General features: G+C 41.3%; 1 protein-coding gene across 3 annotated transcripts in view; it reads left to right on the forward strand.

Annotated features, from left to right (window-relative positions):
• The window catches only part of SLIT3 (slit guidance ligand 3), a 768837-nt gene that overhangs the window by 518254 nt on the left and 227339 nt on the right, over positions 1-23244 (forward strand). For all 3 annotated transcript variants that reach the window (XM_045026794.1, XM_045026795.1, XM_045026796.1), the window contains 2 exons: positions 4947-5018; positions 14526-14597. In XM_045026794.1, the coding sequence (XP_044882729.1) occupies positions 4947-5018; positions 14526-14597 (144 nt within the window). The remainder of the gene's footprint in view (positions 1-4946; positions 5019-14525; positions 14598-23244) is intronic.

Consider the following 23244-nt stretch of genomic DNA (forward strand, 5'->3'; position numbering starts at 1 on the left):
AATAGGCTCTGTGTACCCTGTCAGACAAATGAGAACTAGCAAGGTACTGATGTCCCTCTTTCTACCAGATATTTCTTTCAGCTCTTGGCCACCCAAATGGTGCAAGCCTGTAAGAACTTTGGCCATTTAAGCAGAGCAGCATGATCCATTGAGTAGATTGGCGGTTGTACATTACTTTACCCTCTCCCAGCCATGTTCATGGCTGCCTCTTGCGGAAGGGACGTTTTCTGACACATCTCAAGCACAGCACAACAACACTGTTAATAGACCGTGGCTGTCTCATTTGTAGACTCTATTCATTTGACAGCTAAGAATTATCAGTACTGATGTTTCGCTCCCTCTCTCTCTTTTTTCCCAAGCTAGTGATTTGTCTGTGTTATGGGTAGGCTTGACAAACCATTACGCATTAGCAGCTGAGATGTTGTTTGAAATGGGAAAATTGCTAGCAAACTGCTCCATTAGCAAGCCGCGTAACAAATTCTTTTTCCCCCAATGAAAAAGAGATAGCTGAGACCCAAATTAATATGGCTGTCTCCCCCACTCTGCAATGGGCATTACTCTTCAAGACAAATGGCTTTGTCACTCCAAAGTATGTGATCTGGCTCTAAGAAAGCAGCGTTAGGTGGTTGTTTTTTATCTTTTTGTGTTTTCCTGCATGTGTTTGAGTAGTGTAAGCACCAGATGAGGAGATGACGAAAAGATTTGCACCCAGTGAACCTTGAGATGGATTAGGATGGGATTTTGAGTGCTTATTCTTTGCCAGAGGATCATTTGTCACCTTTAAGTGTGTCCTTCCCCCCCCCTTGCTTTTTCTAACTGTTTTGTTTACTATCTGCTCTTAGTGCCACAAAGTCATTTAAAAATAAAAAAGATCTCCCATGTCACATTATTAGAAGAAAAATATATTTGAATCCATCAGGCCTTCTGCATTTTCCAGGCTCTGATACTTTATTAGAGGGGAATAAAGGAAATTGCTCTTGTCCTTTGACATCCATTGTCATTGAAGCTTTAAAAGTAAAACTTCCAAAGGCAGACACAACACTGTTCATATCAGAAGGAGGAAGTGCAGCATCTATAATACATCTCGGCAGTACGAACGGTGCTCTCAGGCAGCAGCTGACATGGCAGAATGAAGAGGATAACTGAATGGACGAGCAAAAGCCCATGAGAAAGTTTAACAGTACCTTTCATTCTTTACAGTGTGTTCTCATGGATTCCACTTGTTTGGTGCTGTGTCTGTTAAATACAGCTGGTTGCAAAGTATTAGTGAAAATGAAATTTGGATGTTGAATGGAAACAAATTTTCCTGATTTTTTTTCTTCATTTTCCAACTATTTACTTTTACATTTTCACTTCAAATCCAAACTGTACAGAAATCTAGAACAGGGGCGAAAGGGTTCAAATAGCCAATACAGATTATTCTTTTGTGCTTGCATCTTTCATCAGAAGATCTCAGAATGTCTCTCAAAAATTATTTCCTCGTATTCCAGAGAGGCAAGTAAAAGATACATAATGGATCACTTCACCAGCCACTGAAATCTCAGTCACCTCTGCTGTAGAACAATAGTTGCTCTTTAACAACATACAGCAACACCATCCAACACACTAGGACACGGGCTAAAGAATGCTGTCTACTTGAAGATGCAAATTAGATCCATTTCATTCTGCCGAGCTCTACTCTTAAAACAGAATTTAACCAAGATGTTCAGGTTACCACACACCATTTTTTTGTTTTAATTTTGTTTTGCAAAGTGTTACATGATCTAGTAAGAACCTCCATTGTGCATCTCATTTGAAAGATTGTGCTTCTAGCAGCACTGTTCCCCATTATTCAGTGGTGAGTCAGCACTGACTCAGAGTGAAGAGTGACCTCTCAGAACCATCAGCGCCTCTTCTGGCAGAACCTAATTGTTCCTTGGATATCTCCCATCTAATGCTGACCTGTATGCATGTTGCTTAGCTAGTGAGGTTAGGCAGGGTAGTAGTACTAACTAGTAATGTAAATCACTTATGTTGTTCACATTTCTAATATTATAAAAAATTGCCATTTTCAACCTGTACCCACAGCTCCATAACGTGCATTTATGAATAAAGAAATTGTAAAGCCCAAGTTTCTACTTCATATTTTCCAGTTACTTGTTTTAATATTATACAGTAAATGTCGACTGTGCTTTGTGGCAAGTTTGGAATCTACATGCATCTACTTGCATGACCTCATTATCATGATAGGGCCCACTAAGCATCATCTGTTCAGCCTAGTCCCCCACAGAAAGGACTTCTTAAAAATTAAATAAAATCAAGAGCTTATTGCGGAACTAAGCTGAAAATGCAGCAGCATGTGATACCACCCTTGACCATCTATTTTCATCACAGGCCATCTGCTGCTCATTTGTGGTGAATGGCGAAGAACTCAGTGCTGCTTCTGAGTGTTACTGGCCAACTCCCTGTGAAACAACCCTCTGGAATCCTAATTTCTCTTTTTTTCCCCCGACTTTGTCCTCCTCTAGGTTATTTATTTTTCACATTTGCAGAAAGTGTGGATTTTAATCCCTGGTGATTGCAATTTGGTGTGTGCGCATGTTGGAGAAGCAGGGGGAGGGGAGTTGCTATCTTTTACATATAAATGCGTCTGTTCTTTATGTGTGACATTTTCCTGTGTACTTCAAAGAACTATTAATACAGGGCCAAGTTTTCACCCATCCTAACCTCGTCTTGCAATTCTGTTCAATTGATTGCTCCTGTGGAAATGGATATGCACCTCTGAAGCACGTGAAACCCTAATTTGTGTCTGCAAAGTGGGTAGTTGGGCAAACAACTCCCTTCTTTGTTCATAGAAATTAGTGCACATGGAAACTTTTGTGAGTTTGTAACACAAAAGGTTTTGCTGAAAAATTGACCTCTGAATGTCTAGGAAAAGTCTGTTGCAACTCTGCGAAGTACATGCACACTAAAACACCAGTGTGCAGATATTCGCAGCAATTTGCATTTCACTGCTCATTCCCCTGCAGCACAGTGTATGTGCATACCATACTATTTAGGACTAACTGGGAGGGAAATCTTGTACAGAGACTCAACTCACAAAATAATTGAGATAATTAAGTCAGATAATGGATCCACAAATTAGGAATAGTAACAGTAAAGCTTAATGGCAATGACTACATACACATTGTTTTACTTGCTCTTCAGTTCCACTAAACTGTTTCCTATAAGACAACCAAAATACTGAAAATGTATTGGGGGAAGTGGGATTTTTGCTTACTCGTTGCAGGCACAGATCATTTGGAGAATATTCTCTGAGGCAAAGAGCTATAGGCTTCATACGCTCCCTCTTCATTCTCCTGCGGTCCTTTAAGACACACATGCTTCATCTTCTTGCTGCCCTGCATTTTATCTCCATACTCATACTTTCACGTTTTTGTTTCTCTCTTCCATGTGGTTGCAGCAGGAATCAATGCTGATTAACTCCATGTCATCTCAGGGAATTGTTTTCTTAAGCACCTATCACCACGATTGCTTTTAAAGAAAGGAGTGTGTTGGGTTGCCTGGGCCCCTTTGGGATAGGTGAGGTGCTTTTGTATTCCAACCCTCTATCATTTCCAACAAGAGTGATTGGTGACCATGCCAACACAGTTAAAACTCAGGATTTTATGAAGTTCTTTTTGTAAAATAGAGGCTTAGTAGATTTCAATGCCACTGTCAGAGTTGGATATAAGAATTTTTGATAACATGATAAGTTGAGTATTTTGAGTTTAGCTTATTGGGATTCACTTTTATTATTAAACTGGGAGATCACACGGCCTGTTCTTGAGGATTATGGGAACCTTTTAAAATGTCTACTTAGAAACTTTTTTATGAACAAATATTTTAAAAGCTTATAAGTTTTATATTCCTCAGTCAATCTTGCAATTTTTTGTGTTTTATTTTACTGTTAATCTCATCCATAGTGTTTTATATGGGATGCCTCTCTGTGGCATTAAAAATGGACCCTAGTATTTTAAGGTAGTGGAAAAAGGTGTTTTGTTTCATCTCTTGGGACCTCTCCTTTTATTTCTTGAATGGCATGAGAAGAGGCAAAAAGCCTTATGCTTTGTATATAGCATTTTCTTTTTTCAAAGTATATCACAAATATATACTAATCCTTGCAACACCTGTGTGAGGTAGATAATAAAGCATTATTATTCCCAAATTACAAATGGTAAAACTGATAAAGAAGTTATTTATAAGGCCTTCAATAAAAAAGTGACACAGTGAGTTAGTGACATAGCCAGGTCTAGAACTTAAGAGTTCCTTGCTTTTACCCCCGTGCTTTACAAACAGATCTACTTATCCATGAGAGAACATGGTCTAGTGGTCTGACATTGCAGACCAAATTCTATCTTAAGATAAGTGACTATATTGGGAGTTGTGAACATATGCGTAGAAAGTATTGTCTTAGATCTGAGTCAGCTCGAAAGCGTCCTTTATCTACTTCAGTCAAGAATAATAAAGCAACTTATTTGAGGTGGAAATTTGCCATCCTTTTGTGATAACTGCTTTGTACTTGGAGGGAATTGATATTTTTTACCTTATCCTTGGTGAGAAATATTACAATATACATCGGAAATCTTTTATTAATTCAGTTGGCCCTGAAGATGCTGATGGTGATTTACAATGTGTCTATCTTGAGAAAGGACAAAGTAAGCTTAGCTCCCACAGAACAAAATTTACCATCTTACTGTGAAATACTCTGTAATTGGGTTTTCCTTTTTTTTTGGTAGAAATTTGGTTAGTCAGGAAGATGAATTTGTTTCCTAAAAAAGCCATTTGCTGAATTTTAGTGGCTTTCAAAAGAAAATCTGTTTCAAATATAGTTTTATATATTTGTACAAAAAGACATTATAACATTTAATGTTATTCCTGCGTTACAATCTTATATTTAATGTTTATATTACTCTGTTTGTTTTTAGACGCTTGGAACAGAATTCCATCAAAACAGTTCCTCCTGGAGCTTTTTCCCAGTACAAGAAACTTAAGAGAATGTAAGTTTAAAACTAAGACTAACATGGAAGATTATACTTGTAGCTTGTACTATTTTGAATTTTATCTTCTTTGTTTTCAAATGTTGAAACTACTGAGGATTGTATAGATAAACTCTTTTTCAAAGTATAAAGCAGCATGGAATTGGCCCAGGATGCTTAACAGTGCATGAAATCCTTAATAACATGCAGATTCACTTCTCTATTGTGTAGCATATGAAGTAATTAATTGATGTCCCCTTTATTTTTTTCTAAACATTGAATTCCTTTCCACAGAGAAGATTTTGAGTTATAATTATTTTCTCTTCTGCATTCAGATGTCTATTTGTAGGGTAAGCAGATGTCCCGTTTTTAAAGGGACAGTCCTGTTTTTAAGCCCTCTTGCAGGTGTCCCAACTTTTTCTTAAAAATGGGCAAATTGTCCCATATTTTTGGTCTCCCCCACATCAGTACTGGCAGGTCCTGCTGCTGGCCGGATCCCTGCTCACCAGCCACCTGCCCACCAGTGGTGAGTGGGGGGTCCAGTAGCTGAGGATGGGGATAAGTGTGCAAGGCTGGTGGTGGGGCAAAGCTGCAGCGCATGGGGCTGGCTGTTCCTCCTGCTGGTCTATCAGCGCTGCCCCCTGCTGCGTACTGGCTCTTGGCCAGCAGGGCCCCACTCGCCGTCCTATTTCCAGTCAGCACTGGCTGTGCGCTGCGAGCTGTAGTGGCTGGTGAGTGCGGGCAGGTGTCAGGCTGAGGCTGGTTATGTGTCGCCTCCGCTGCCCACCCATCAGCCCTTTACGTGCTCCCCCTCCCACTGTCCCCTCCCTGCTTTGCCCCTTCACACACCCCCACACAGCCCCACTGCTCCTCCATATCTCCCCCAGCGGGGTACGTCCTATTCCCAGCGCTGGGCAGAGAACCAGCCCCTCAGCTCACCAACAGCCTGGCCAGCAGGTTCCTTCCTTCCCCTATTAACTCTGGCTGGGCCAGCGCCCTGGGAAAGCCCAAGACCCTCTGGCCTGGGCACTGACCAGGAGGAGCTGAGCCCTGTGTGTGCCAGAGCCCCACACAGCGCTGGCACGGGGAAGTCTCTCTGCCCCTCATCTGAGCTCTGGAGTGGCCGGGGTGGGGGGGAGGGAGTGATTTCCATCCTGTTCATGCCCTGAACGCTGCAGGCTCCACAGCAGCCCCCCAGGCAAGGCTTAGCACCCTCTTCATCTGCCCCCCGCTGCCCGGGTCCTGCCCCCAGGGAGCGGGGAGCTGCTCCATCCCCTAGGCACCCTCCCCTGCTGAGCTACCTCTCTGACCAGGTTCGCTGAAGCCCCTGCAGTCAGCTTTCCTGGGCCCTGGTGCACAATCCATCCTTAGGCCTTAGCCCCTTCCTGCCCACGCTGTAGCTGGGGGATGGGAAGTGGCTGGGTTATATCAGTGGCCAGCAGTAGCCTGGAGGTGTTAGCTGCCTTTCGACACTTTGCGGGTAGGAAGGGACAAGCTGCTTCCAGTCACAGTGACAGGAGGTTAGGGGGGAAGAGATGAGCTCTGCAAAGACACAGGCCAGATCATCCATCCCCCACTTTCCCCTGTGGCTGGAAGCAGCTCCTGACCCTTGCCTCCTGCACAGTGCCGAAAGGCTGCTGCTGGCCACATTCTGGTGTGAGCCTGGCAGAAATCTGGAGGGGGGCATATGACCCTGCATGCCCCCTCCCCATATGTTGCCTCAGGAAGATGGGGAGCCAGGTACTAAGAGAGGTGGGTCTTCCTGGGGGCCCAGACAGGCATGAAGGATGGAGAGCGCCGGGCAAGGAGGGTTGGGTCGGTTGGTCACCCCCCGTGTGAGAGACGTGTACGGGAGTGTGGGTGTATCACCTCTCCCCGTGTGTGTGCGGGGTGTGTATCTGACCCCTCCCATTGTGAACCCTGAAGCCAAAAAGATAAGGTAAATAAAAAGAATCCAACTACGTAGTATTTATTTTTAACAGGGGCTCAGTTAACCTGATGTTAATTTAAGTGTTTGTAGTGCATGGTTCTAGGTGATTGCCGCTGAACTCGCTTGAATATGAGTTATTTTACCAGGTGTCTCATATTCAGCATAAGGAAATCTGGTCACCCTATCTATTTGCATCACTTTAATTCAGTTGCCACTGATTAGGCAGGAGAGATGGTTCTTACAAGAGGGGTTTGAACTTTTGTAACAATATATTGTATGTCCTTGTTTTCTTAAGTACCCAAATTAGGTTTGGTTTCAAAACAAATATAGTAGGCTATTTTTTTTCAGTCACCTGTATAAATCTAAAAGAATAAAAGACTATTCTTGAAAATACTGTTAAGTAGTATTATTTAGTCCTGAGTGGAGCACAGGATCTGATCCAAGAGGAAATAGTGACCATAATATAATAACATTTAACATTCCTGTGGTGGGAACAACACCACAACAGCACAACACTGTGGCATTTAATTTCAGAAAGGGGAACTATGCAAAAATGAGGAGGTTAGTTAAACAGAAATTAAAAGGTACAGTGACTAGAATGTAATCCCTGCAAGTTGCATGGGCACTTTTCAAAGACACCATAATAGAGAGCCAACTTAAATGTATACCCCAAATTAAAAAACACAGTAAAAGAACCAAAAAAGAGCCATGTAAAAGAAGCAATGGGAGATAAAAAGGCATCTTTTAAAAAGTGGAAGTCAAATCTTAGGTAAATAAAAAGGAGTGTAAACACTGCCAAATTAAGTGTAAAAATTTAATAAGAAACGCCAAAAAGGAGTTTGAAAAACAGCTAGCCAAAATCTCAAAAGGTAATAACAAAATGTTTTTTTAGTACATCAGAAGCAGGAAGCCTGCTAAACAACCAGTGGGGCCCCTGGATAATTGAGATACAAAAGGAGCACTTAAAGACGGTAAAGTCATTCCGAAGAAACTAAGTGAATTCTTTGCTTCAGTTTTCTTGACTGAGCATGTTAGGGAGACTCCCAAACCTGAGACGTCCTTTGTAGGTGACAAATCTAAGGAATTGTCACAGATTGAAGTGTCACTAGAGGAGGTTTTGGAATTAATTGATAAACTAAACAGTAACAAGTCACTGGGACCAGATGGCATTCACCCAAGAGTTCTGAAAGAACTCAAATGTGAAATTGTGGAACTATTAACTATGGTTTGTAATCTGTCCTTTAGCTATCTTCCAGTCATTGGGTACAGAAGCAGATATAATGTATGGCCAATATTTAAAAAGGGCTCTAGAGGTGATCCTGACAATTACAGACCAGTAAGTCTAACGTCAGTACCAGGCAAATTAGTTGAAACAATAGTAAAGAATAAAATGTTTGGACACATAGAAGAACATAAATTGTTGGGCAAAAGTCAGCATGGTTTCTGTAAAGGGAAATCATGTCTTACTAATCTATTAGAGTTCTTTGAAAGGGTCAACAAACATATGGACATGTGTACTTAGCTTTCCAGAAAGCCTTTGACAAGGTCCCAAAGGTCATGGGATAAGAGGGAAAATCCTTTCATGGATTGAGAACCAGTTAAAAAACAGGGAACAAAGGGTAGGAATAAATGGTAAATTTTCAGAATGGAGAGGGGTAACTAGTGTTCCCCAAGGGTCAGTCTTAGGACCAATCCTATTCAACTTATTCATAAATGATCTAGAGAAAGGGGTAAACAGTGAGGTGTCAAAGTTTGCAGATGATACTAAACTGCTCAAGATAGTTACGACCAGAGCAGACTGTGAAGAACTTCAGAAAGATCTCACAAAACTAAATGATTGGGCAACAAAATGGCAAATGAAATTTAATGTGGATAAATGTAAAGTAATGCACATTGGAAAAAATAACCCCAACTATACATACAATATGATGGGGGCTAATGTAGGTACAACTAATCAGGAAAGAGATCTTGGACTCCTCTTGGATAGTTCTCTGAAGACATCCACGCAATGTGCAGCGGCAGTCAAAAAAGCAAACAGGATGTTAGGAATCATTAAAAAGGGGATAGAGAATAAGACTGAAAATTTCTTATTGTCCTTATATAAATCCATGGTACACCCACATCTTGAATACTGCGTACAGATGCGGTCTCCTCATCTCAAAAAAGATATACTGGCATTAGAAAGGACTCAGAGAAGGGCAACTAAAATGATTAGGAGTTTGGAATGGGTCCCATATGAGGAGAGATTAAAGACACTAGGACTTTTCAGCTTGGAAGAGAGGAGACTAAGGGGGGATGTGACTGAGGTATATAAAATCATGAGTGGTGTGGAGAAAGTCAATAAGGAAAAGTTATTTACTTTTTCCCATAACATAAGAACTAGAGGCCACCAAATGAAATTAATGGGCAGCAGATTTAAATAAATAAAAGGAAGTTCTTCACACAGCGCACAGTCAGCCTGTGGAACTCCTTACCCGAGGAGGTTGTGAAGACTAGGACTAAAGCAGGGTTTAAAAGAGAACTCGATAAATTCATGGAGGTTAAGTCCATTCATGGCTATTAGCCAGGATGGGAAAGGAATGGTGTCCCTAGCTTTTGTTTGTCAGAAGGTGTAGCTGGATGGCAGGAGAGAGATCACTTGATCATTCCCTGTTAGGTTCACTCCCTCTGGGACACCTGGCATTGGTCACTGTCAGTAGACAGGATACTGTGGTGGATGGACCTTTGGTCTGACCCAGTATGGCCATTCTTATGTTCTTATTATTAAAAATAGGTCTTTTCAATTTAAAAATGTATATACAGATATGGGAAAGACGGCCTTTATTGCAGTTCTGATTCTACACAGCCTTATTACTATTCCTGCCATGATAGTGAAACAGTAAACCATTATGCCAGATGTTAATTTTACATTATTTATCCTCTTTTAGCGAGGAAATCCCCAAGTACTTCACACACTTCATTGACACTGAAGAGATGGCTTCTATGGAGATCAAGAGATGTCCTTGTCAGTGTGTGGCAGGATAAACGTGACATTTCTCTGTCTCGTTAGTGAGGTTCAGAATTGTTATGGGACAGTGAGGATCTGTAATCTGGACCAGTGCTCATCAGGGTTTGTGAAATCTAGTGGAGATCTATTTGTTCCATTACTATTGGTGGTTATTGCCATCTCCCTTTGGGACTGCAAGATGCTAGTATTATTAATGCAAGCCTGAATTGTGGTCAAACTCACTCTTAATACTAAAAGGCTCACCATTCATGTCTCTAATCTTAATATTTTGGGAGATAGCGTTGAGAAGATAATTAGACAGCTCTGGCATCATCAGAAGTCTTCAGATTTTCTTAGCTCCTTTCTCTCTGCTGTTAGACCTAGTTATGGTATGACCTGGAGACTGTGCTGGCTTCATTGGCTGATGACCTTCTGATATGGGGAAAAGCGCACTTGTTCATGCTGATTCTTTAGAAATGGCAGGAGCCTTTCATATCAGCGGGATTAATAACATGTCTGTGGGCCCTAACAGGAGTATACCAAGGAGAACAAAAGTCCCTCCATTTTTTCTGTGAAAGCAATCAGAGGGTGATATTATGTCAATGCTGTGGAGTACCAGAAGGTTCTATCCTTTCAGTCTACGTGTGAGGATGTTAGGATGTTTTTTTCAATATTTTGATGGTACTTAGCTCAGTTTCCTAAAAGATGGTGAAGTTTTTATTTCCCAGTGTGTGGCTGAGCTTAGACCTTGAGTTAGAGCTGGTTAGCTGAGGCTCCATCTAAATAAGACAGGGCAACATCCTGAGGAGAGGGAAGAAGTTATAGCTGTTCCCTGGATTGAGAAGTTACACTTGCTTTTAGTTAAAACTCACTATTTAGAGTGGATGCTTCACTGGCACTGGATGTTCAGGAAGCAGCAGTGTCCAAGAGAACTTATCCCATCTTCTCTTGGTTGCAACCTTTCATCTGTCATAGACCTCACTACAGTTATTCATGCCTCCACACATGGTTAACTACTGCAACTCAATTGATCTAGCTCAGAAGGAAGATTTCACCCTTCTAGTAGACAAATACATGATTGCATAGTCTACGGATTTGAAAATTTATAGAAACATCACCAAGCCATCTCCTACTATTTTACTTGTGCTTCTCAGGTGCATTTTGGGCACAAGACTGAGGACTCCAACCTCCAGAAAGGTGTGGCTATAACAATATAACTGCACTTCTTTCTGATATTTAACATTAACACCTTTCATCTTAGCAATAAACAGGTCACAAAGTTTCACAACCATCCAACTAATGTTGCAATATAACTGTTCCTCAAATTATTTTATAAATTGTGGGTTTGTTTGTTTTTCATTTTTCAACCAGCTCTAAACATTATTCAGTAGTTTGTCTCAAAAGCTCTTACAGAGGGCAGTAAAGAAACTTAAATCATCTTCATATGCTATCCAAGAAGCACAAGCTATGCCTTGTTCCCTGCTGCAGAGATAGAAGCAATTTCTACTCCTACACAGCAGCTGTGTGCAGTCACCCTCAAGAGCAGTGGTGGGCAACCCACGTGGCCCGTCAGGGTAATCCGCTAGCAGGCCGTGAGACAGTGTTTACATTAACCATCCGCAGGCACAGCCGCCCGCAGCTCCCAATCGCCGCAGTTTGCCGTTCCCGGCCAATGGAAGCTGCGGGAAGCGGCAGCCAGCACGTCCTTACAGCCCGCGCTGCTTCCCGCAGCTTCCATTGGCCAGGAGCAGCAAACCGTGGCCACTGGGAGCTGTGGGCAGCTGTGCCTGCAGACGGTCAATATAAACACTGTCTCGCAGCCCACCAGCAGATTATCCTGACAGGCCACGTGTGGCCCACAGGTTGCAGGTTGCCCTCCACTGCTCAAAGAGTGTGTTTACCAGACTTTTCAAAAAGGAAATCACTTCTGTGTTGTCATGGGCATACGGAGATGAGACTTTGAGATGGTTAATGAATTCTCTGCCTGAATGGAATCCTGATCAGTCTATTAAATTCCCAGCTAAAGAGCTGTAGTTCACTCAGGATTCTAGTGATATCCAAAACTATGGAAGTTTGTGCTCTGTGACCTAAACTGACTTAGTAATGAAAGGTTAGGAAAGCATGTATCCGCTCTTTCCTGATGTAAATCAAGCACTAGAGTGCAGTGAACCTACCACAAAGCAGCAGGCCATAGAAAGGGGAAAAAAACTGAAAAGCTAAATCTTAATTGAATCCTTGTGCCTCAATCAAGGCAGGAGGAGATTCAGCCTCGCTATCTAAGCAACAGCACTGGAGCCTTGGCTATAATGGAAAGGAAATAATGTGTCTAATTATCTTCTAATGCTGATCATACCACATCCGCAAGAGGTGGGTGAATGTCATCTCCCAGCATGCTATTTATGCAAGTTCAGGCACCATTAGTTATACCCAGATTAACATCCTAAATTGGAGAAGGGGAGGAGGGACAGAATCTTTTGTTTCAAACAAAATGTGACATATACAGAAACAGGCTGCATTGAGATGTTTAATTCTAAAACTAAGGTTCCCCTTTCAGATGTTAGGGTTCTGATCTATCACATTGCTCTACTCCATTGTAATGGGTTGAAAAAATATTTCTGAATAGATGCCATAGTATAAACTCTGTGCCAAGAAATTTGGCTCTTTCTATGAAGCTGCTATTTGCATCTTACTGTCTAGACACAAAGTGCAATCAATGTTAACTGATTTCCTAAACAGATTTCAGAGGGGCATGAAAGGGGTTCTTCTTTGGCTATACTCACCACAGACTTGACTCTAGTGAGTATAGCTAAAGATAAACCATAAAAATGAAACTCCAGTGGACAAAAGTGAAGCAAAACGCTATAGAAGGAAACATTATTAGATCAATCACTTTGTTAAGAGCTTTGTGAGAAAACCTTATTCCTTGTAGATTCCTAAAGAGATGTTAGGATGCTGCTACTCAAATGAGGTTTATTTCATAAGCCCATCCACTGTTCTGAACATGTCTTCTAGCAGAAATGGAGTGACAATGGAAATGTAGTATGTGAAATACTACCTGTGTCTGATTGTACTAGCCTGAACAATCATGGAACAGAGTCAGTGTTGACGTAAGCAGGTACCATTCCAACGGAAGACAGTTTATATGCTTAAAGTTCTGCATGTACTAAGTACCATAGAGAAGATGATTTGACGTCATAGCCATGTTGGGGCACCCAACACAATATGTTCATATCCCACCTGTAATAAAGGATGGACTGGGTCTTCAGCATTTTCAAAACTTCTGTTGAAACAGTGAAAGCATGTTGTGACTAGATGCCCCAGTGCAGCTGTAATGGGAGTGTGAAGAGGACCTTACTGAAACTTAGTGCCTTGACCAGATTCTGTAGTGATTTATGGCCCCTTTACACCATACTGGTGGCAGAATAGGGTCATAATCTAGGCTTAAATGCCCAGCAGAGTTCCCCTCGGATGAGGGGTGCATTAGAATGTGCTCTGCTCATCCACAACGGGCAAGAGTGTTCATTAAGAACCTTACATCAGTGGCACAATTTATTACTGCCCAGCACCAGTTCTGAGTGGCACTAATGCTGGTCTTTAAAATCAGAGAAAGGGCTATCTGTTCCCCCATACAAGCATACTCCGCTGCCAAACAGAGATCTGGCACAGGAAAGACTTATCTATTAACCCAGTACTCGCATTTCTTCGGATGGTTATATACTCTAACCCATGATTAACCCTAAACACGGCTAACACATTTTGTTTTGTTTATGAAGCTAAAATTTTTGTCCTGGCTGTCACTATCTTGCATCTTGATTACCACAACATCTTTTTCTGTAGCCTTGACAAATACAGTCTTGTCCTGCTCCTATCCATTCAGCATGCTACTGTAGAGCTCATTTTCCTAGCCCATTGCTTTGACCATGTCATCCCTCTCTTTGTATCCCTCCACTGTGCCCCCCTCTCTACTGCATCAGACATAAACTACTTGTCTCCACTTTTAAAGCCTTTCATGGCCTATTGCCATCCTATCTATCATCTCAGTCTGGAAATACTGACTCCTGCCTCTGGTAAGCTAATGATACCAGCCTCGGTTCCCCACTTGTTAAATTTTCAAACAAGCATCTTTGTGCTTTTTTCCATGCTGCCCCTCCTGCTTGGGAGTTGTTCTCCATAAACATCCTCAAAGCCACCTCACCGTTAAATGCCTCCTTAAAACTCTCCTTTGCCATGATGCCTGCTAAAAGCTTGACAACACTTAGGGTACTGTTGCGCTGATAACATAGCCTATCATGTTGACCAATATTGTTGCATTGTTTTCTTGAATTCCCCCATCTGTCTGTGTCCATCTGTTGTCCCTTATCTTAAACTGCAGTTGTAAGCTCTTTGGATCAGGAAGCATCTTCTTGTTCTGTGTTTGTACAATGCCTATCACAATGTGATCATGGTGAGTGGGGCTCCCACATGCTAGGGTAATACAAACAAATAACAATAATAATGAAATAAGTAATAAAATGCTTATAACACTGAAAAAAATATAACTTTTTTCAACAAATTCCTATTTACAAGTAACCTGTCATTGCCCCCCCCCCCCCCCCCCCCCGTATCTTTACAGAGACATCAGCAAGAATCAAATATCTGACATTGCTCCTGATGCATTCCATGGCTTGAAATCTCTCACCTCGTTGTAAGTAGGGCTGAATGAACTGTTTGGGGAGAATCTGAATGTAAAAAAAATAGAGTAAGTGGTGCCTGGTGATGCTTTGTTTCTGTGCACAGTCGTCAAGTAGTGTGAAGAACCTAATCTTTCGTAAATGAGAAATTGATCCTGCAGACTTGAAGAGGGAACAGTTTACACAACTCTAATAAGTTCCTTTATAGATGAGTACCCAGAAGGTTACTTATTTGTTTACTTCTCCAAAGCCATTGAATGAGTATATTCTTTCTGTAACTGTGTTGTATGTGGTTATGTAGGCTTATTGCCTGCCTCATCTTGGTGTCCAAAAACACAGCACGGCTCAAAGTCACTTTTCTGTGGTGCTTTTATAAAGAACTTAGGGAAAAAAGCTTTTCTACACCCGCCCCCTCTTCCATTTTCTCAGCAGCATTCAGATTCTGTTTTCCTTTTTGCAAATTACATAATGAAGGACCTCAGCCAATCAAGAAAATGTTCATATTTTTGACCTGCAAGTACTATTTTTTCAACAAGGTACCTGGACTAAAATATTACAACAGAAACAAAAGGGGGAAAACAGAATCTCAATAACTAATATTTTCTTTTTTGAAAATTGAAACTGTTCACGGTCTCCAGTTGTTTGAATACTGCTGTATTTTAGCCAGCTCGCACCACTAGTTCTATTTAAGTTCTGTTTTAAAACACTGAAGCTTGCAATAGGAAAGACGGAGCAATACAAGGTCATTTGCTGCATAAAGAAAATGAACTAAAGACAAAGTGTTGGGAAGAAGTCCTAGTAGGAAGAGGAGTCTAAAGCTTTGGAAAGGCATTACTGAGTTAATATGAAATATGGTTTTAAGACAATTTAGATTAATTTGGATTAGAGACCACTATGCACTTTACAAATGCTGCCATCACTGCATTTTCTGGATGCTGAATAACATTAGTAAATAACCTGTGTAACTTTTTAATCAGTGCAAATATAGAAAGACTTATCAGCATTAAACTATATACTGTATTAAGCCCTTGAGGCAGAATACTAAAAGATGGGCTTTATCCTGTGTCCTAAACACACCTGGTAGAATGCCAAAGATATATACTGTTACCCGGATTTACTGAGTAACTTGTGGATTTGAGTATTCTGTTGCCAGTCAACCTGCTATGGATCTTGTCAAATTCCACAAAAATGTTAGCAAATGATTCAGTGAAAAAAGGGGATGTTCACTGAATAATGTAATTTGGCACAGTCCTTGACTAGCCCTGCTCAACGGCTTGTGCTCTAGGCAAACAGATAGAAGCGACTTTCCGAGTCAAGGCACCTCCAGTGCTAATGCCCTGCCAAGCTCAAAGGCATTCAAGTTTAGGTAGAATTGACACAAGCCTACAAGTTGACCTCAGTGACTGGGGTGGCACACTGGGGTACAAGAAGGAAGCCAGAACCAAAGCCATGCGGTCCCCCAGAACCAGTAAGGGGACTGAGTATTCTTTGGCTTGTCATCCAAAACTCTGTTTAAACCGAATGAGCCTCAGTTGGTTTAAAACTGTTCCAGACCAGTTCAGGTAAAGTATAGGTGAGGCCTATCACAAAGTAGTTCATCAAGGAGATAGGGATAGTTTTGGCCAGAAGCAGCAAAAGGAAGATAAAAGGAGGGAAGTTGCCTATAGCAGGGTATTTCCTCATCCAGTCTTGGACACTGCCTCTTCCTCAGTTTGCCTCCATCTATAGCCAAACTAATCACTACAGCTGTGCTCTAATTGCTATCCCCTTGCAGGAACTGTATTATTTACACAAAGGTATTTAAATTAAAAACTAGAAATTCCTGGCCTCCTCCTAGAGACTCACTAGTCCATTATACGCCTCATGGACTCTAAACTCTCTCTTAAGGTTTTGCTCCTGCCATTCTCCGCAGGTCACTGCAGTCAGGCCTTTCCATCTGGTTGGTAGGGACTGCTGGTTCCCTGGTACTCCCTACCCATGGGTCTCTTCTGGCTCCCTTGCAGGTACCTCCCTCCTGATGTATCTTCTCCTTATCCTTGTTTCTGTGCATCAGGTTCTAGCTCTCTCTGAGCCGGGAAGCTCTGCTACGCCCACTCCAGAATCTGGGCATCTTTAGAAAGATTCCCCTCAGGTCTTTTCTTGCATCTGGTCTTCCTCCATGATGGAGCTGGCTTCCTCTTATAGGAAGCCCTACTCCTAGGCTATTAATATCTGATGCGTGGTCACCTGAGCCAGACACCAGCCCTGGCCCATCAACTGGGAGGCAGATAACTAGGCAGAAGTGGGGCTGAAGCCAACTCCCCTTAAAGGGCCAGTCCCCATCCTATGGCACTACCAAATGGAGCAGAACAAGAGAGAATTCACTCACTTTTTTTTTTAAGTGGTCCATTATTTTTGGAGCCCTAATGGCCCAGTGGCATTATTCAGCTCCATTTTCTGAAGAGGCGCTGCTTTGTCTACACTGCATTGTCTTAGCTGAGTAATTTTTCTTAACCTAATCACATTCAATATAAAGATATCTGATAAGAATGTTTGCCAACATTGAGATTAAATCTGCATATGGTACAGCTGGTCCTGTAGCTTTCAGAGTTAAAACCATGATAAAGGAAGAAGACATACTAATGCAGAAATGAAAGTAGGCAACTTTGTGCCCATTAAAAAATAAACACTGTTTGAATTCTTTTCCTTTTCTTCCAGAGCCCACATTGTCTGCTCCTTCTTAGCTGACTGCACTTGTGGTGCTCTCTGCTTCCAGGAGAGTGAAAGGGCCTATCTGCAAGGCTGCCAAGAATGTTTTTCTAGCAACTGACGAGTGGATGCCCCTTATATAGTAGCTTACCCAATCCAAACTCTCCTGTAATTAGTTGGGTGGTGCGAGGCCTCACCAGTGAGGCAGGGTACTCTGCCCACCATAATTACAGTAGAATAGAAGAAAACAGGTGTGCAGTAGTTTATAAACATAGTGATGCTAATTACAGCAGCATATGCACATGCTATACAAAATCCAATCTCTTAAACGTGACTAGTGGCCTATGCACTACAAGGTCACCAGACTTTTTCTTAAAAAAATAAAAAATCTTTTTTAAATCAAGAAATCTCTTCGTGCTCAGACTCAAACTCAGCTCCTTAGAACAGCACTTCCTGTCTTGGCAGTGATTTCTTTAGTACAAACCAAGAGGGAGAAGAGCTTATCCAGTATAAGGCCCCAAGCTCCTTCCATTGCCAGCATGTCTTGTAAAAAGGAAATTAAGTAGCTGGTTTCTCCTAGCCCATATGTTTAGCAGAAGTTTGCTCTCCAGCCATGTCTGGAATCAGTCTTCGTGGTAAGGATGTTTTTCTTCTTGAAAGAAAATCCAGGGAATACACAGAAAAAGGGGAGCTCTGGCCCCTCCCTCAACTCCCTTTTGAGTTAGTTATTAGAGCCCAGAATCAGGGAGAATAAATCTCGTTTGTTAGAGAGCATTGACTATACCCTGGAGTGCCTCCATTCTTCCCCATGACACTTTGTTCTGCCACATAAAGTTGCTCTCAGTCTATGGTCTGTCGGTCACTGATTGTCCATGCTTCTGGGTAGTTTATGGAGTTGTTTTTGTTACAGTGGTGAATCCTCCTGTCAGTCTTCAAGCTATGAAGCTTTCTGCTACAATAGTTGAAGCAGAGTTCAGAGTTCCCTTGGAGTTTCCAGAAACTTATTTGGTCACCAGCTGTGATTTAAAAAAATGCTCACCAAAAACAAACACATCCCTGCAGGCTCTTTTCATGTGTTTGGGTGGATGTTTGGTGTAAATTCAACCATGATCCTATTTTGGAATTACACTGAACACATAAGAGGATCAAACCAAAGTGCACATTGATTTAGAGTGACTAGAGAAGTGAAGGTCTGCAGCCATCAAGTGTGGAGATAGAGGGACTCTGGAGACCTGGTTTTAATTCCCATTCTGTGTGACCTTCAGCAAGTCACTTAATCTCTCTGTGTCTTAGGCCATGTCTACATTAGCACTTATGTCAGCAAAAATTTTGTTGCACATGGGTGTGAAAAAACATCCACCTGAGCAACATAAATTTTGCCAGCATAAGTGTTCATGTGCACAGTGCTATGTCAGTGGGAGACGCTTTCTGCCGACATAGCTATCGTCGCTCATTGAGTTGGTTTTATTATGTCAATGGGAGAGCTCTCGCCCGTCAACATAATGTGGCTACAATGTGATCTTACAGTGGCATCTTACAGCTGTATCATTACACCTTTGCCACTGTAAGCTTGTAAGTGTAGACATGGCCTTAGTTTCCCATCTGTGCAATGGGAATAAAAGCCTGTCCCTATGTAACGGGGTGTTGAGAGTCTAAATACATTAGACATTGTGAGGTGCCCAGATACTACAGTACTGGGGTCCATATAAGTCTTTAAGATACATAGAAGTAAAAGCAAAGTCCTTAACCTAAGGATAAGTAAGCAACACAGATACAAAAAGAAGTGGTAACAATGCAGCTGCTATATTCATGTTAGAAGGCTGCTAGCTGAAATTCATGTTAGAAGGCTTGTTGTTCTCTTGCCTCCATAATACTATCCTAATATTACGTTTTGTGTGAGAGATAATGTTGTTGTAGGGAAGATGTGGAAGCAGAAAAGATTGATTGGAAAGGGCTCCACTGTCTCGGTGTTAAGCAAACATTTGAAAACCGCTAGGTTAGTAATATATTAGATTTACAACCTGTGTAACTAGAGTATTATTTTGCCTTTATTAGGTAACTGTTAATAAAATACAAGTTTCATACACAAGGCTGGAAATTGTGAATAAGTTCAGAACGCTTTCCTGTTTCCTGGACTTTCTGAAGTAAATTATTTTTTGGTTCATCCAGTGAAACATCTGGCTTGACTATCAGAGAGGGTATTGGATGAGGGATTAGTGTCTGCTTATTGTACATAGTACCAAAGATACAAGAGGATTCTGGGAGCCAGTAGACTTTCTGCACATTTAATTCGGCTGTGCCAGAGTTCTGAAGACCTTATCCAGACAGTCTGGAGACATTTTGTATGATGCAGCAAAGCAGCCTAAGCCCTTCAGTTGTGAAGGAGTAGATTTCAGAACTGTGTAAAATGAGAAATCTGAATTAGGCTCACAAGTGATTTATCAGTTTAGATCAGCTGGCATACAGACTATTCTTAGTGTTTTGCATGTCATTCATATTTTACATCATCACATGCCGTGTGATGATGTATCTGGTGTCATTCTGGGCTAAAACACTATCTATTTAAATAAATGTTGAATCTATTTTAGAGTAACAAATTGCAGCCAGTATTTTTACCTTGATTTATTTGGCCTAATTGTTATGGAGAAATATGAAATGCCGTACAAAAAAAGGTGCACATTTTCCTAAAATAGAAATTTAATGCTCCTATTACCCACAATCCTTGCTGCTGTTTTGAGAGCTCTTATTCCTGTTGAACCTATGCCATTGTCCTCATAATTTTGGAAACATAATTCTTCATAACAAGAATCATTTTCACAGTCTGAAAGATAGTTAAAAGGCTTTTGAGGGCTGAAAAAGCTATTGCACAGAGTCATGATTTGGCACGTCACTAAGAATGTTATAACCAAGCCAAAATAAAGGAACTATTAGCTGGAAAACATATGGTACAGCATAAAGGATTCAGCACTGGGCTTTTATACCCAGCAAGTTCTGGGTCAACTTTCAGGAGAAAAGCTTTATGTTCTGGAACTCTGACTCAACTGAGCAAGTTGCAACTAGGATTGTGGGAATGCATGCAGAAGTGTCAGAGAATAGAGAGAAATCTGCACCCATTATTTCAGGTACTTGAGAAGCAGAGGAAGGTGCTTGTGGAAGGCCTATAGATACTATATTATGCTGCTCATGTGATCCCAAATTACTTAATCTTCTGATTGTTAAAGAGGTCCAGAACTTCTAGAGATTGTAGAAAAGGCATTAGTGTCCTTCTGGTCCAAGTTCCTGCCAGTGCAGGATTGTTTCATGTTTAATATTTTCATGGGTTCTGTACAATATATTCTAATGCTGGGTGTGAAGTAGTGCTTCAGCCACTTACATCAGGTGATTAGTCCAGAAGCTGAGACGCCAAACTGTGGAGAGAATTTTCCTTATTTCTGTCTAATTATTTTATCTAATCTATCAATATTTGCTCAGACTGTCAGCCACTGTGGTATTTTGGCACCAGTTTGAGTCAAATTAACCCACAAAATATCATGTTCTGCTAAACTTTTCTTCAAGTTTAATGGCATCTCTTGGCAGACACATAAGAACACATAAGAATGGCCATACTGGGCAGACCAAAGGTCCATCCACCACAGTATCCTGTCTACTGACAGTGACCAATGCCAGGTGTCCCTGAGGGAGTGAACCTAACAGGTAATGATCAAGTGATCGCTCTCCTGCCATCCATCACCACCCTCTGACAAACAGAGGCTAAGGACACCATTCCTTACCCATCCCGGCTAATAGCCGTTAATGGACTTAACCTCCATGAATTTATCTAGTTCTCTTTTAAACCCTGTTATAGTCCTAGCCTTCACAACCTCCTCGGGCAAGGAGTTCCACAGATTGACTGTGCAGTGTGTGAAGAACAACTTTCTTTTATTAATTTTAAACCTGCTGCCCACTAATTTCATTTGGTGGCCTCTAGTTCTTATATTATGGGAACAAATAAATAACATTTTTAATATAAGAGCATAAAAGTGTGTGAACAAACAGTATGAAACAGACGAGCATGGTACATTTGAAGGCGTGTCTGACCTGTTTAATTAGGGTTTTCATTTGCTTGTTGTCTTTCTTGCTATGAAGAGCTAACAAGATAAGCTACTTTATTTGGAATAGTGAAGGAACAACAAGCTTCACTTTCTGGAATGCATCGTTTGTTAAATATAATAAAGGGGAAAGAATATGTAAAAAATTACTCCTTTTTTCAGTTCTCTGAATCCAAGCAATTAGTTAAATCAGTAAAATAAATTGGCCTGTTTCTAGGAGCACTTTTAATTTCCATGAACAGCTGAATATAACTGTGGGGCTTTTATTTTATCGTTTTTAGTGAAGAATCTCCTCATCAGTTTAACAGGGTGATTCTCCCAGGCTTCTGCTCTAATGTTTGCATTGCAGCTGGCAGTTTGGGTTTTTCATGCACTGTTCTTACCAATGTTTGGAAGGCTGATGACAGTCAGGAAATTGCTGCTAGCTGAAATCCACCTTATCTGCCCGGTGCTTTGCAGAATTGTAGCATGTGGGTCGCAGCCATGCTGAAAGCATTTAGCTGTGAACTGGCAGGCTGATGACTCTACATGCTCTTAAAAATGCTTCAGTTGTACATATGCCACAACAACTCGCTAACATTAGGAAGCCACCTGCAGTATTGTGAAAAGTTTGCTTGACTCAAATAGATAGCAAAAGATTCTTCAGTATTAATTATTCTGGCATTAGAAGAAACAGCCTTGTCAGAAGTACCAGGGATGAGCAGAATACAACTTATGCACTGGGCACTCTTGCACATAGGATTGTGTGTTTGTTTTCATGGCTCTCATCTACATCCAGATTGGTATCTGTCTTGAACAAAGACCACCACTGTGGGTATTTATAGTTGGAAGAGAGGGAAGGGAGCAGCAGGGAAGAGGAGAGGACGCAGTCTTGCGGTCCCTTTTAACCCTCTTTCACTCATTTTTAAATTTCAAATCAAGAGCATGGAGATCAGACTACTGCAGGTATAATTCAGCCAGAAGTCTTCTTCCTTCTCCTGCCGCAAGGGGAGATAATATCTGTAAATTTCTTCCTTTACCTGGCACTAAATGACAAGTATAAATCCCTACAAAGCCACCCTTTCATTCTTCCAAATAGCCTGTGAAGGAAATGAAGCATTAATGAGACTCCAAGGGGAAAAAATAAGGGTAGAAGTGTCTTTGCTGATTCACTAATTGTGTGATAGAGCCATTTTCTTTATTTACTTTGTTTTATTGTGTATTTTACTTGGTATGACTATAATTTTAATGCACAATACCTTGGGTGTGATTTTCAGGAGTTGCGGAATGCAATGTAACATTTATGTGCCAAATTTGCAAACACAACTAGAAAACTGGATGCATTAAAAGCAGAAATGACTAATGTTCAAGCTAGGGAAGTAAATGCACATGCATTTTACAGCATTTATTTCTGTAGGTAAACCTCCAAAAATAGGCCCCTTGTTGCTAAAGTCATCTTTAAGAGTATGTGGAATCATTGAAATGATCAGTTGGGTCTTCCTGCATACTTTCTGGTGTGTTTTTCTCACTTAAATGCTGGTATTCCAGAAACACTGCGGTGTGTGTACAAATTTGTACTGGAGAGGCGGGAAGATGGAAGGTTGGGGATATCGTAATTGGGTGTGATATTGGCCAGTATGGAGATGCATCTCTTGTAAGTAACTACTAGCGGCAGTACTTTCAGGAGTGCCATTGTCAGTATTTCAAAGACAAAATATCTTTGGAGTGTGGACCTGACAACAGCCAGGCAGACGTGGGCATTTGAACATTTGCCTGTCTCAAACTTAATCAAAGCAGCTCCTGCGTAAATGTTTCCAGGCTCTCAATTAGAAACAATAAATGGAAATGTGGGATGTAGGAAAATCAGATGCAATGTCATGTGCTTCCCCTGTGTTTCTCTGCTGCT

The sequence above is a fragment of the Mauremys mutica genome, chromosome 8, assembly GCF_020497125.1.
Source record: "Mauremys mutica isolate MM-2020 ecotype Southern chromosome 8, ASM2049712v1, whole genome shotgun sequence".
Lineage (NCBI taxonomy): Eukaryota > Metazoa > Chordata > Testudines > Geoemydidae > Mauremys > Mauremys mutica.